Consider the following 15,912-nt stretch of genomic DNA (forward strand, 5'->3'; position numbering starts at 1 on the left):
GTTAACAATCCCTTGGTTGAGCTAGTCGCACTTCTCCTCTATTTTAATGCAGAGGATTCGAGTTTTTTCCGATAGTTATATGAGTAATTTTCTAACCCAATAATTAAATAAGTAATTTTTTTATATTGACTTCAATGTGCTTCAATTGTGTATTTTAGGTTTCGACTTTGGAATGTTGGCTCTTAATCGTACAATTGGTTGTAATGTTTTTAATATTAAAAAAGAAAATTGTTTAGTCAAAAAGTTACAACCGCAATTTATTCGTTTAGGGATAAAATATTAAACAAAACGAAAATGTATAGTTTAATAACACTGAAAATTTTTTTATTTGAATACCTGAACATTTCAATTATTCATTCTTTATCTTTGAATACCAAATTAACACTTTCTTCCAAATTTGGATGTACTATATTTTTCTCTCATACAATCCCCCTCTGAAAGTACAAATCTTCAAACCGGCTTCAAATTTTTTTTTTGAAACTGTTAATTCATTTATTAATCAATATTATTTTATTCTAAAAAAAAAATCAAATATTGTAGTTAACTTTTATGGTCAATTTAATTTTTCGTTATGAATGGCTATAGCCTTATTAGTTGCTAGCATATGCATTATTACATTTGGGACCAAAGTATGGGTATTGGCCACATTCTACTTAGACAATAAAATGCTGTATAATTTCTAAAATTTAAGTCACCCTCACCTGCAATGATACAAAATTAGTTTCCAACGATGACTTGCTTTCATAGCAAATTTTCAACGTAGAGGTTGCAAAATTATAACTAACACATGTTTTGTCTGGCCCATTACTCGCTGGTCAGGTTGCTTCATGCGGCCGCGCGTCTCAAAATTAGATGTGGAATTTTAACTATTGGTAGCTCTGGAAAAAGACAGAGAAGTGTGCTTGTGCCTGCCAGGCAACATAGATGTCGTCCGAACGGATCCAGCTTTGCCTTACCATGGAGATCGGTCCTCTATCATCCTCTCCACTGTCTCCATCGTTTGCTGCACTGTTATCGGCTTCGAAAACCTATCCCACAATCCTAAAACAAAAAAAGAAATGAACTGACTTTTTATTTAAACTGGGAAAGGAAAAAAAAAAAAAGAGACAGAGAGTCAACAAAATATTTAAAATCAATATTCGTGACGCTAGCTGCATGCCAATTGGTGGAGCAGGGGCAACTAATTTCTTGGGTTGTTGTTGATCTCTACGGTGCTTGTTGTTGGCTTTTTGCAAGTAATCAAGATTGTCTTGGCTTTCTTTGCTGCCAGTGCCTTGAATTTTGTAAAGATTAGCCAATTTTCTTGTGCTACAACATCTGTTTGGCCAAGTCGACTTACAAATTGCTTTCAATGTAAAGTTTATTGTTTTCTCACAAATCATTTGATTCATGAATAATGTTGTTTCACCTCACAATTATTATTGTTACAATAGATCAACAAAAGACTCATTCCTTGCAACTACATTGTTGCTACAAAAACTTTTGCCGACATCACCAGTTTGTTTTACATGCCACGTGTGCTTATTACAACCACATGCTTATCTTGTTATTCTTCCGGCGGCGCACTTGCCAGAAGACAAATCGAGGGGTACGGTGCCCAAGGGACACCTTAGACGTGGCCCAACAAAGCAATACTGATTATTATAAGTAATGAAATTTTCAAAAAATATTATTGTACAAAGTTTAAAAACGGGAGGATGCATTGTGGGGTTATTTTTTTTTTTAATTAAATTTGAGTGAAGTCAGCCTTCTTCTTTATCTAAATATGAAGAGTATGCATCCTTTGAATATTTGTAAAGGTTAAAATTTGGGCAGCGCTTCATTAGTATTGATATAAGTTGGTCTCAGTAATAGTCTGATTTATAAATATAAGTTATAATCTCATATAATATGAGTTGTAATTTAAGCAATAGTATCATGTAATAAAAAAAAAAATACGAAAGGATGCTACTTACAGATGTTGTAAGGTATATCACTCTCACAAAAATGGCTATAGGCTTCAGTGGGATTCATTTTTCATTTTACTGTGTAATGGTGACCGTACCTCACAGCATATCTAAAGTAGCCACCTTATTAAACATGTATCACTTTTAATTTTAAGTCACGCCCATTAGTCTATGTTGTACCCCTTAATTGGTCTTGTGGTAAAGAGACCAGTCAATTGAAATGAAAGGATATGAAACGGCCATTAAACTGACACGTAAGAGTCAAGCTTAATTTGTAAGTTTAGTAAATATCCAGTTAAAAGTTTTAAAACAAGACAACATCCATTAGATAGTGCAAGAAACTGGTTAACAGCTCGTAACCATAATTAAGATAGAAAGAGCAAGTTCATGGTTTGTAATATTACTCGTGAGAAGTATTTAAGTGCAGCATGAGAGCAAATGTAAGAGACTCAACAAGTCATCCGTTATTAGGAGCAACGACTATTGTTTATAATAAAAAAAAAAAATTTTAAAACAAAGCAACTCTAAAGCAACCCATTGATGTTAAGACTCAACCAATATAATTTAAAGGAGAATTAACATTGCTTCTATCATGAGCGATTAGATTGAAATTTAGTTCAACGATTATTTGTTTGTTGTCTCAGAACTCGGTTTCCTTGAAATCATCATGAACTAATGCTTATGAATTAGTTTGGCAAGTTAGCTTGTTGACGTATAGCCAAATTAATAGTTATAGTTCAAGTTGCTTAGCAAGTTAATGGAGGTGAGTTGAGAGGGACGGGAAGAGCGCCAAATTTCCACATGTATTTTTTGGAAAACCCAAACCCATCAGCAACCCAAGGGTTGTCTCCAAAAAAAAAAAAAAAAACTAAGGTCTTGCCTTCAATTTTTTAAATCGATATAATCTCGAACACTCAAAATAATAGATAGCCATATGTTTTTCATGGTTAAGTTTGGAGGCGTTCATTTTGGATTAACCTAAACTAAATTGAATTTGTATTTTAATTTAGTTTTTGGTTCAATTTAAGTTAATTTTTAAAATCAAACGGTTTAAATTTACAAGATCGATAAGGTTATAATTAAAAAAAAAGGTTACATTAAAAAAAAGTTCAAATAACCACGTGGCAACATATCCACATGCGTGAAATTGATTCCCAAAATCAAATTCAAAACAAATCCTCAGTTTTTTTTTTCAAGTTTAAAGCGGCTGGCTACTGCATGGCTATCGTCATGCCACCCTATATAAGCACAATAGCACAGCTTAGCACCATGAAATAGCCGCCAACAGCCACAATAGCTCTCATCTCTCCTGTCTCACGTCAACATCATTTCAGCCCACAACAGTCGCACCATAGCTGCACCACAACAGCCTTAATCGACCATAGCAGCCCATGAGAGAAGGAAGCATGTGGCGAAATTGAGGATCAAAGCTGAGAAGATTGCTGGGGAGAATCTTGGTCCCAGCTAGAAATCATTGATGGGAGCAAACAAGAATGAAATACTATATGTATTATGATCTAGTTTGAATAGGGGCATATGATTCATGAGTTGGTGGAGCATCGGTTAGCCATAGCCACATCCAAGAGAGAGCCATTTTTTGTTTCACGTAATTAAAGGCGGGTATTCTTCTAATAGACACAATAAGAAGGTTGCAACTCGAATTAACAATCCAACCCGAATTAATAATCCAAACCATATTTAAACTCAAACTAACAATCTAAAACCAAACTGAAATTATTTTTTAACTTATTTGGGTTGAATTCTTAATCCTGAATGGATTGCAACCCAAATCGTAAATGAAAATGCCCACCCTTAGTTAAGCTTAAGCTTAAGCTTCCTTGATGTCTCCAAATTTTTACTTTATTAGTTGTTACTCATAAGTCATAAGTCTTGTTTGGTACGGGCCAAATTTTAATTACACTGGACATTTCCAATCTTTTGTTCGTATTTAAAATTCTGATAACCACTTCAGACTTTTTTAGGAGTCATTCTTGCTATCTCCTTCAGTTAAATATAAAAATTATTCTTGTGCATTTTCAATTAATCTTTGACTTTTGAGTGTGTAACAAATAGAGTGTGTAACAAATAACAACCAATAATACATCATCTTTTGACTTTTCACCCTCTTTATGAATTTATCTTCGTCCTCCTTAAACGAACCGACTCAAATAGTAACCCATTTTTACTTTGTGTTTCGCGTTTAATATTGTAGCCTTCGTAAGAATGGGCCTTTGATTCAATGGGAAAAGTCTTGCACTTACAATGTTGAGTACAAGAGTTTGAGCTTCCATAAGAGCATTATGGATGTTAGTTTTAGTTTTTCCTCAATTATCAACTAATTGAGTGGAGGCAGTCTCTCCCTTATGAAATGTGAGTAGAGTAGACACCCCTCGAATATTAGAAAAAGTTTAAAGTATTTAAGCAAGTGCTTCAGTGGGTTAATGTATGGCGGTGGTCTTAGTTATTTAGTACGATTGTAAATATTATAATTATAATATCTGATGTAATATTAGTAACAATCTGTGTATAACAGAATTAAAAAAAAATATTATAGCCTTCGTATTGTAAAAGTTGAAATCCAACGACTGTTATAAATGAGGTCAAAAAGTCGAGGTACCTTATCGCAAGAGTACGATAGTTGGACCCTTAATTTTATTTAGATTTATGTATACTTTTATAAATTTTATCATATTTTATATTAACAAATTATAAAATTTATTACATATTAACTAATTATTTATTTCAATTCATATAATTTTCTTTGTTTAAAAAAGAAAAAGAAAATGTTTCCCGACAACTTCATAAACTTAATTTAGAAAGACATCACCAAAAAAAGCAAACTGTAAAATATTTTTAAATCCATATACTATGTGTTAATACTATATTAATAAAATCTACCAAATATATAATTCTAATTATTTAAAACTCACAATCACTTTCAACAGCGGGGTTTGCTTAATCCAAACCGATCACGAATATTAAATATTTATATCAAATTGACGTACACTCCTCGGTAAATATTAACATAGAAGAGTTTCAGTCCTTTTAATTTTTTTGAACTCAACGAAACGATCAGAAGACAAGGCACACACATGATCGCGATCGTAACGTATAAATAAATTATACACGTCAGCAGAAGCGAAACCGGGGGGGGGGGGGGGGGGGGGAGTGCATGAAGAGCAGGTGGACGAGTGAGGTTCCGCCAACTCGACAAAACCGAAAAATGAAGCTCTCGCTCTCTGGAACCAGATATTTCTATTTCTCATTTCCATTTTTCTGCCCCTCGCACACTGTCACTCACAGTCTCACTTCTCCCAACGCTGCAGAGACTTCTTTCTAAATTCTATCCACTCCAACTCTACCCACTACCACTCGGCCGCACCTCCCGTCCTGTTCTGTTTTTTATTTTATTATTTTCATATAATTTGTAATTTGTTTTAAATTAAATCCACACACCAAAAATCTAACCATAATTTCAACCATTATTTCCCAAACAGAGCCCAAACTGATCGCGAATAAACATACCTTACTATACAATAATAAAATTCACATTACATTGTTTTTCTTTATTAAAAAAAAAATGGCACAGCCAACCTCCGATCGCTTTAAATTTGCTGGTATGTAAATAAAATTCGCTAAAGAATTATATAGAATAATGGATGTCATCTGAGCTTTTTAAAAATTTTTTTTTTCTATTTTTAGTTTATTAAAAAAAAATGGAACTGTATTTTTTTAATGAATATATGACGATCCCAGTGGTTGTGTTTCATAATGGAGTAAGGATCATTTATTCGTTGATTTTATATCGTGTTATTCATTTATTTATTTATTGGAAAGAAGCGTCGACCATTTCATTAGCTTTATCTACTTTTTAGTTAAAAATATGATGGAGCATTTGTGTGCATTTTGCGTGGCGTGCAATTCACAGTTTATGTTTTTTTTTTCTCCCGATAAAATGCGCAACTTTGAGAATTTTCGGTTCAAGTTTTTGTTAAAGATTCCGTGATACTCGTGTGATTTTGCTGATAATGGAAGACTGTGATCATTTGCTCATTTGTTCGTTGCTTACATTTTCATTGATTTGTTTATTTTATTCGTAATTAAATTGTTTGTTAGGCTGGCCGATTGATCATATTTTATGAATTTTTAGACACTGCTGAAGCTTTGAACCTCTTGATGCTGGATACTGAGGAAAAGACTAATAATCCTAGCATGCTGAATGCTCAGGTAATTTCTAATTCTGTCGATCTATGAGTTCTTGAATTTAATTATTGGTTCCTTTTGGCTATTAATGTATATGTCTTTGACATTTTTCACAGGATCAGGTGATAATTGATCCTCGGAGGGATAATGTAGATCAGCCGGGGTCTTTAAATGCTGTTGGATACCATCACAGTGGTTGTTTGTCCAATGCCTATTTCTCTCAGGCACAATCAGTTTACAATGGAGGAGGTTAGTTCCTTTTATGTCTGTTGACGTTTAAGAGGTGTAATTGATGCACATTACTTGTGTACTTCGTAAGTATGTACTTGTATGGGTTTCCCTCAAAAGAAAAAAAAAAAAAAAAAACTCTTTTGCAAATTGTATATCTTATTGCAGTCAATTCAAAACATAAAGAGTGTAACTGTTTTATTTTGGCTGAGAGGATGGTGGACATTGTGCAGTTTGGTTGTCTATCAGTATGGAAGATATTATAATGAACAACTTACAATTTATTGTTGGCTCTATTTGAACCCCATAAAGGGTTCAGTTTTGAGTTAAGATATGCGTCCAAAAAAAAAAAAGGGAAAAAGAAGTTCTCTAGTCTGCTGATTTATTTTTTGACATTTGTCATTCCAGTTATGATGATCAAGTCGTTGGAAAAGCTGCGTACAGACTTTTTGTTTTGCTCCTTCTAATGTTTGGAAGGGGTAGGCATAATTACATATGTCATTTAGGAATATGTTAAAAATCAAATTTTCTATTGGGATGTACTTCACTCTCCTCTTCTCAAATGTGGAGTATAGGTGTGGTGGTTGAAATATCTTGTAATAGGTTTTACTTGGTAAACTGCTGTGGCATTATGCTATTGAAAGAGCCTTTTGAGATGGGTTGCAGATTAAGGGTTAAAGTAAACTGTTAAACATGTTGGCGCGGACTGGAATTTCTGTATTAAACATGTTTTTATGTTGGTTGAGATAGATGATGACCTTTGATGATTGCGTTTCCTATTCTCTGTAGTATAGCTGAAGACAATAACGTGTCTTTGCAGATTACTTTTGTTATTCCAATTAGATGATTAATTATTTTGCCCAAAAAAAGGAGGATTAATTGAAATCCCAAATTGGTAAGAGCAATAAATGATCTGGAATAATCAATACTATTGATTCTTTTGATCTTTTGTAGAGATAAAGGCTGAGGGAGATGGATACAAATGTTTTCAGAATGATAACATATAACGAGTACAACACTTAAGGTCAAATAACTTTGTGTATACTTATGAGGAAAAATAGTTTTCCCTTGGTTATTCCCGCCTCTCAGAGAGCTTTTATTTTTATGTAGAGATTGCTACTCTTCAAAAGAGGCAAATTTATTGTTAGCAGGTATACCTTTGCAATGAAGATGTGGAAACTGTGTAAGTGGCATCATAATTATTAGTTTTGTGATTAGCTTATCGGTGGTGGATGGGTCATACCAACCAGTTCTGGACCTTGTGGTTTTGTTGGAAATTTGGGGAACTGGAGTTTTTGGAGACAAAACAAGGTTGATGACTTTGGAGGAATGAATAGGCATGCTTTTGGCAACATTCAAGATTATTAACACAGATAGAATCCACCTTTGTTAGATTCCTTATCTTTACTCCTTTTATTGTTTATCTTTATATATGTATCAAAAAAATGAAACAGAAGCTAACTACCATAGTTTATCATTTGTTTCTGCTTGAAATGGTGAAATTCACTGCATGGACATCATACTGTGATTATGTAGACTCCTTGGTTTTGACTCAGTATTCATGTTTTTTTTGCTTGTAGAATTATGCTATATTCTTTTAGTTAGTAATAGTTATGCTTTTGGTGGGGTTCAATGATAGAAGCAATTTATGGAAGTTCAATAATACATTTAAAGGAATTTAAGAATATGAAGTTTAGCCTGCTGATTAGAACTGTGTGGGCTGTGGTTGGTTTGGAGTTAGGCAGTTTCTTGGAGTAAGAATTTTTCTACATTTTGCTGCTTTGTCAAGCAGAATTTGTGTTCTTATATTGTTTATTTCCTATCTTGTTTGTCACTCAGGTTATGATAATGCAACTAGTAAGGGGGTTACATGCCTTCCATATGCTAATGCCGAAAGCCTGGAAAATGGTTCTCATGTGTGTAAATTACCTCACCTTTTGCTAGTGCTGTTGTATTTTCATCTCTTAGTGGGTGCTAGTAGATTTGTCCATTTACATATTTACTAATGCAGGGCATCCAGGATGAATCTCCATCTGTTGCTTTACATGGTTATGGATACAACCCTCAAATGCTGCATAGACCTTATATCACAACACAGCTGCCTTCTGTGAGGGGTCATGGCCATTTGTATCATGCACAACAGTTTTCAGCCTCTGATCCGTCTTGTTTCCAGCAACCCATTTCTCCAAAAAAACCATGCATTCTTTCGTCAACTTCAGTTTCTCAAGGAAAGTTGCCAGCACATATTGATCTGCAAGGTGATAGCAAAAGATTTGGTCTGAAGCCCAATTATGCACCTTCATTGGGATCTACCAGTAAGGGAGGTGACTTTCTTGGAAACTCTGATGGCCTTGATTTCTTCCATCAAGGTTCTGAGGGATGTGAAATTGGAGGATTATGGTCAAATTGGTCAAAACCATTGAATGGAAAGAGTTCCTTGCTTCAGTTGTCATCTGCAGCAGCTTCTCTTACTCCAATTAGGTCACTTGAATTTTCTCGGGATGATTTTGAAATGGTTAGAGTGCTTAACTATGCTTCTTTTGTTCACACATCTTTGAATCAATCTTTTTCTGGAAAGAGAGAAGGTGTGCAAGTTCAAATTTAAATCAGTTAAACTGTGTTTCAGGATCTTCTGCTGACAATAAACTCTTTGTATACACTGATCATTGTATTTTTCCGAAAGCTTACTTAAGCCAAGCAGCCCCACAACACCAACATCTCCACAGAGTAATCTAATAATGATATTGTATACCTAATTACAAACTGTATTTTATACCAGTGGTTAATCTACAGATGATGTGCTGCAGAAATGTAGAAGTCCATTGTCTTGAGTCAGAGTCATCTAATAACGACTCTTATACCTAGTAAGGCCATGGCTATGTTGGAGTTCACATACGGTGGAGCACGAATCTCAGCCACACATGCAAAGTGATAAATAGTAAAAAGCTCATTATAACTCATTATTTATTATTTATCACTTTGTGTGTGTGGCTGAAATTTGTGCTCCACTGTAGGTGAACTCCAACATAGCCGAACCCACCTGATAAATGTGTTTGGCTTTAAACTCTTTCTTAATACTGTATTGGAGCATTATTCCTGATTCAATGGGAAGTGATGGAGATGCTAACAATGAAATCTTATGCAGGCTTCACAGTGGAGAGGATCATTTTTTGGGTTTGGATCTTGTACAGGCTCCAGATACAGGGGCTACTCTCATTGTCTAAGTGATCAAGGCTCTGAATATGGATGTGTCTCCACTTCTAGTATGGAGATGGATGGTCAGAACTGGCCATCGCTCACTGAAGCCAGACAAGGAGGAAGATGTAATAACTTCTCATGTAGTTGTACTGTCACTCTTGATACTCTAAGTGAGCGCAATAGAGGACCTAGGGCATTTAAGCCAAAAGTTAGGACAACAGCTTATGGATTTGCTGTTGATAATAGCAAGAATGGAACCCTTGATGATATTCTTAAAGGGTCTTACAACCAATTGGATTTTGTCACCAACTATAAAGTTGCAAAGTTCTTCATCATCAAATCTTATAGTGAAGATAATGTTCACAAAAGCATAAAGTATGGTCTCTGGGCAAGCACCCCGAATGGCAACAAAAAGTTGGATGCTGCTTATCGCGAAGCAAAGGAGAAACATGGGACATGCCCGATCTTTCTGTTGTTTTCGGTACTTTATCCAGTCTGATGATCCAAATGTTGAGTACATAGTTACATAGGAGTCGGTATAAGTTTAAACTAAAATCTCATTGAGTCTGCTAGGATTGTTAATTTGAGCAATTAGATGAGTCCTAACAAGAATGGCAATTGGGGCAGAGGAATGGATGTCATGTTGCATGTGTTTCTCAATAATATTTTCTAATTTGTCAGGGTTCATGTCGGTGCAGCTCCTGCAATTGTGGTTTGCAACTCTTGTAGTAGGTTGGCCAGGCTCAAACTTGCAGACATGTAACACAGTGCACTTGCACATATGTGTTTATGTAGATTATAAGAGCTTCTGATTGATAAATGCATTGTCCTTTACTGATTATTATCATAAGAAGGCAATTAGGTCAATGGGACATGGTCTATTTTTTTACATTACTGCTCTTATTGATAAATTGCATGTTCTCTTCCGTAGAAAAGAGTTAGCTTTTTTTTTTTTTTTTGTTGATGATCAGTCATACTAGCATTTGCAAGGAAGTTCTCACTATTATGTCGCCTGCATTTCTTCTGTGATCAATCTCTTGTTTTACTTGTTTAATCATCCATGAGAAGCTTCATTTGAAAACTAAAAATGAGAGCTTTGAAGGTATGGGCTAATCTTTGGATGTTTACAACTGTGCACAGGTAAATGCTAGTGCCCAGTTTTGTGGGGTGGCAGAGATGGTAGGGCCAGTAGACTTTGACAAGAGTGTCGATTATTGGTTGCAGGATAAGTGGTCTGGACAATTCCCAGTCAAGTGGCACATAATTAAGGATGTCCCCAACAGTCAATTTCGACACATTATACTTGAAAAAAACGACAACAAGCCAGTTACAAATAGTAGAGATACTCAAGAGGTAAGAATTTATTGGGATTCATGATCTACTCTCAGTTGGCAAGTAATGATGGAAACTGATACTGTCCTGATTTGCATGTGCTCTTAACTTTGCACCACATTTGGTCTTAGTATTTATCTGCTGCTATATTTAATTGATTACGCGTGACAAGCTCAATCTGCTTCACTCTCAGTTTGTTTGTTGTTTTAAAGCATGCAAAGTAGAGACTTCCCTTTGGCTTTTAATATCTATACAATCTAAAGAATTTGACTGTAAATGCGTTGACCCATCATGAGTGAGCTAAGGTTATTGAATTATGGTTTCTGAATAGGTCCATCGTTTAATATTCTATTACTCACCTGAAATCGGTATCTTCATAATAAACTTGTAGCTTGTAAGTGGATTCTACTCCATGCAATTTTCTTAGAGGTGTGAGCCTGATGCATGAAGCTATTTGTCGATTTCCTACGTCAAAGAAATTTCCAGTTCAGTATAAGTAAAGCCTAGTTTAGTTTTGTTTTCCTTTTCCCTACATCAAAGATCTTTCCACTTAGTTATGAGTAAAACCTAGTATAGTTTTGTTTTCCTTTTTGGGATAAAATTTTCCATTAACATTGACTATTCTGCCTCAATTTTGCAGGTGGAATTGGAACAGGGTATTGAGATGTTGAACATATTTAAGAACTATGAAAGTTATTCATCCATTCTTGATGACTTTCACTTCTACGAGCAGCGACAGAAAGCAATGCAGGAAAGGAAGGCTGGACAGCAAGCAAACCGAGTGGCTCCTCCGTTAGCAGTAGGCGGGGAAAAACAGAATCAAGTTTCACTATCAAACGATTTCATAAAGACAATGTCCAAGAGCTTCGCTGAAGCTGTGTTGTTGACTGAGCATCAGAAAGAACATTCATCAGTGAGGAATGTTGTCTCCACCGCAGCTGTGGCTCACGGCGATTAAGCTGGAAAATTTTAAATCAAACTAAGCAGATAGGTAGGAAGTGAACCTGAATCTAGCTGCCATGATCCGTATATTCCTATTTTTCTTTGCTGGTTTATCTATCACCAATTCTATGGAAGATTCTGCTTAAGATGATAGCCTTAATACATAGGTTTGAATGGTGTTTACACAGATATCCATTTCGATGTTTCTTAATATTGATAAGAACTTGTTCAGATTAAAATCATTGGTTTATATATCATATTCATAGGTGTTTTATTTAGAGCAGTTAATTTCTTGCTGTGGTTAATCAAAGCCTCCATATCAAATGAACTGAGATATTAAACAATCTTTTAAGATGTCGAAAATTCTTCTTAAGGCTAAGCAAGCGACATGTCACGGGCTCGCTTGGCACTCAAGGGGGATACACTTAGAAGTGGGGGTTAACTTAGAAATTGGGCCACTAAGACAACTAACTAGCTGGGGTGCACTTAGCAAAACCCCCACCAAGGCCCAAAGTCAACCAAGGCCCAAGGGTCTAGAACTCTCTACATATTATCCATTCACTAGAACTTTCTAGGACTCACCACTTGGGTCCCTTAGTGTTTTGCCACTTGTAATAGAATTCTCTAGATTTAGGCATTCCACCCCCTATAAATATGGGTGAGCACCCATCATTCACACAACCACCAACACACCCACACAACACATCTAGCACACTAGCTCTCAAGCTCTCTTGTACAAACACTCTTGTAATTATTCAAAGTGTAATACAATCATCTTTGGCCATTCCACTCTTACTTCCCTTAACATTTTCTCCAAGTGTGTGTGCTTGGCTTGTTTAGGGAATAATCTAGGCTTACTTGGCGACTCACATGCTAAGGTCGCTCAAGTGCCGCACGGGAACTTGCTACGCAAAACTATCACCCCGTGACAAGTGGTATCAGAGCTACGGTTTGCGCCCACACGCAAACTAGCTCATAGACGATGGCCAATCCTTCTAGCACATTGCAAGAGGGCGCACTCGGTGCGGAGGTACAGGAGCAAGCTCGTGGCCGCGAGGAGGGAGGACGCGGACAGCCAAAGTCCCGAGGTAAGTCCAAAGTCCCTTCTATGGATGCATTGGAACCTCGTGTTGCCATGCTTGAAACGTCAATGGCCGCTGTCCAAGACACCCTTGATACATTAGAGGAGCGAGTCGATGGCCTTGAGGGTGAATATGGCGAATTCACAGTAGCCACCAAAACCCTCATGCAAGACCAAGCCGACTCTCTCCGAGGGGAGTTTCGAGTGTTCCATGACGAGCTGCTCAATTTGCGTACCTTTGTGCAAAATGAGTTGTGTGCAGTCCGTGCGGAGGTTGACGAGGTCCGCTCGGATTGGGCTTAGCACAAGCGCACACTCACGCCTAGCCCGGCTGCGGTTCCCGCAAGCTCGAGTGATGCGCACCGCATAGACGTGCCCAAGCCCGATACTTATGATGGTGCACGCAACGCCATTGTGGTGGATAACTTCATGTTTGGGCTAGAACAATATTTCGACGCGATGGGTGTCCGAGATGATGCGTCAAAGGTAGGCACCGCGCCTACATTCCTCCGAGGCTCCGCGCAGCTATGGTGGCGGCGGAAACATGGTGAGATGGGCAAGGGCGTTTGCACCATCAGCACATGGGCCGAATTTCAGCAGGAACTTTGCAAGCATTTTGCCCCAAGCAATGCGGAGAAGGAAGCACGAGCGCGGTTACGTCGGCTCAAGCAAACGGGTAGCGTCCGCGATTACATCAATGACTTCACCACCCTTATGCTTGAGATTCCCGACATGTCCGATAAGGACTCTCTTCTACTTTCAAGACGGCCTTAAAGATTGGGCCAAAACGGAGCTTGATAGGCGTGGCGTGCAAACTCTCTACGACGCCATTGCCATTGCGGAATCACTCTCCGATTACTCCGCCCAGCCCAAAGACAAGAGACCTAGCCATGACAAAGGTGGGGGAGAGGGTTGAAAGGACAAAGGCTGCAACCGCAAGGAATGGGGACAGAAAAAGCCTCCAAGCGGCAAGAGCGGGCAAGGCAAGACAGAAAAACAGCAGCCGCCAAAGCCTCGAAGCCCATGTTTCATTTGCAATGGCCCTCACTGGGTGCGCGACTGTCCGGAGAAAAAGTCGCTTAGCACCCTTGCCGCTCAGCTCAAGGGCGACTCTCCATCGACACCGGAAGAACCCCAACCTAGAGTGGGTTCCCTCAAACGCCTTGGAGCGCTTGAAAGCCATCCACCCACAGCCATAAGGAAAGGACTCATGTATGTGAACGCCACAGTTAATGGGCAAGCTGTTCGGGCATTGTTCGACACCGGAGCCACCCACAACTTCATCTCGGAAGAAGAGGCTAAGCGCCTAGGCCTAAAGGTGACAAAGGACGGAGGCACAATAAAGGCGGTAAACTCACCCGCCAAGCCCATTGCGGGCACCGCACAAGAAGTGCGCGTTACTCTTGGCACGTGGAGCGGAAAGCTCGATTTCTCGATCGTGCCCATGGACGACTTCAAGATGGTCCTCGGCATGGAGTTCTTCGACCGAGTCCATGCGTTTCCACTGTCGGCCACGAACTCCCTAAGCATCCTCGATGGGAGTATGGCGTGCATGGTTCCAGCCGAGCGCTCGAAGATCGCGGACAAGGCGCTCTCCGCCATGCAGTTCAAAAAGGCTTTTCGGAAGGACCCTAGCTTCTTGGTTTCCATCCGGGAGGTGAATAATGAAGAAGGTCGAGAAGACTTGTCAAGCCAACTTCCTCCACTCATTCAAGCCGTCCTCGACGAGTTCAAGGACGGCATGCCTCCGAAGCTCCCGAAGAAGCTCCCACCAAGTCAAGAGGTGGAACATGAGATTGAGCTAGAGCAAGGCGCGAAGCCGCCAGCCTTAGCGCCTTACCGCATGGCGCCACCCGAGTTAGAAGAGTTGCGGAGGCAACTCAAAAACTTGCTCGACGCGGGCTACATCCGCCCTTCTAAGGCTCTATTCGGTGCACTAGTGCTCTTTCAAAAGAAGAAGGATGGATCTCTACGCATGTGCATCGACTATCGGGCGCTCAACAAGATTACAATTAAGAACAAGTATCCGATCCCCTTGATTGCGGACTTGTTCGATCAACTCGGCAGCGCGCGGTACTTCACCAAGCTCGACCTACGATCCGGGTACTACCAAGTGCGCATCGCCAAGGGTGACGAACCAAAGACGATGTGCGTGACCAGGTATGGCTCTTTCGAATTTCTTGTTATGCCGTTTGGTCTCACCAATGCACCAGCGACATTCTGCACTCTCATGAACAAAGTCCTCCAATCGTTTCTCGACCGCTTTGTTGTGGTGTACTTAGATGACATTGTGGTGTACAGCACCACACTCGAGGAACATGCCCAACACTTACGGCAAGTTCTCCAAGTACTACGCAACAATGAACTCTACCTTAAGCTGGAGAAGTGCTCATTTGCCCAATGAGAGGTGGAGTTTCTTGGTCACAAGATAGCGGACGAGAAACTTATGATAGAGGACTCGAAAGTAAAGGCTATACTTGAGTGGCAACCTCCTACCAATATACCCGAACTCCGGTCTTTCCTTGGGTTGGTGAACTATTACCGCCGCTTCATCAAAGGGTATTCGGCTAAAGCGGCACCCTTGACCGAGCTGCTGAAAAAGAACCGCACGTGGCATTGGTCTAAAGAATGCCAACGCGCTTTCGGAGAATTGAAGAAGGCTACCTCCGAACAGCCCGTCCTCGCACTTCCAGACCATACAAAGCCATTTGAGGTTCAAACGGATGCCTCCGACTTTGCCATAGGCGGAGTACTCATGCAAGAAGGTCACCCCATAGCATTCGAGAGCCGGAAGCTCAACGACACGGAACGCCGCTACACCGTGCAATAGAATGAGATGACAGCCATTGTGCATTGCCTACGAGTGTGGCGACACTACTTGCTTGGCTCACACTTCGTGATCTTGACGGACAACGTAGCCACGAGCTACTTCCAAACACAAAAGAAGTTGAGCCCCAAGCAAGCAAGGTGGCAAGATTTTCT

The 15,912-nt window shown here is 39.0% G+C and overlaps 1 protein-coding gene across 5 annotated transcripts; it reads left to right on the plus strand.

The window, feature by feature from the left end:
- Positions 1-5,143: 5,143 nt before the first annotated feature.
- LOC18044722 lies at positions 5,144-12,160 on the plus strand. Of its 5 annotated transcripts, none has more exons than XM_006437959.2 (8): positions 5,144-5,563; positions 6,097-6,173; positions 6,266-6,398; positions 8,217-8,293; positions 8,389-8,892; positions 9,523-10,056; positions 10,716-10,928; positions 11,548-12,160. In XM_006437959.2, exons 1-8 carry the CDS (start codon positions 5,527-5,529, stop codon positions 11,863-11,865), a joined length of 1,893 nt encoding a protein of 630 aa, XP_006438022.1. In that variant the 5' UTR covers positions 5,144-5,526; the 3' UTR covers positions 11,866-12,160. The 5 variants fall into 5 exon arrangements, with proteins under 5 accessions (XP_006438022.1, XP_024041786.1, XP_024041789.1 ...); XM_024186018.1 differs by having other exon boundaries at positions 6,272-6,398; XM_024186020.1 differs by lacking the exon at positions 5,144-5,563 and adding an exon at positions 5,676-5,722.
- Positions 12,161-15,912: the final 3,752 nt, after the last annotated feature.

Source organism: Citrus clementina, unplaced genomic scaffold, assembly GCF_000493195.1.
Source record: "Citrus clementina cultivar Clemenules unplaced genomic scaffold, Citrus_clementina_v1.0 scaffold_4, whole genome shotgun sequence".
In the NCBI taxonomy this organism is placed as follows: Eukaryota; Viridiplantae; Streptophyta; class Magnoliopsida; order Sapindales; family Rutaceae; genus Citrus; species Citrus x clementina.

Excerpts from the sequence above, each read along its gene's own strand:
- LOC18044722 (XM_006437959.2), top strand. The coding sequence starts at position 5,527 with ATGGCACAGCCAACCTCCGATCGCTTTAAATTTGCTG. Across the intron at positions 5,564-6,096 it reads CGATCGCTTTAAATTTGCTG|ACACTGCTGAAGCTTTGAAC; the intron begins GTATGTAAATAA and ends ATGAATTTTTAG. Across the intron at positions 6,399-8,216 it reads ATCAGTTTACAATGGAGGAG|GTTATGATAATGCAACTAGT; the intron begins GTTAGTTCCTTT and ends TTTGTCACTCAG.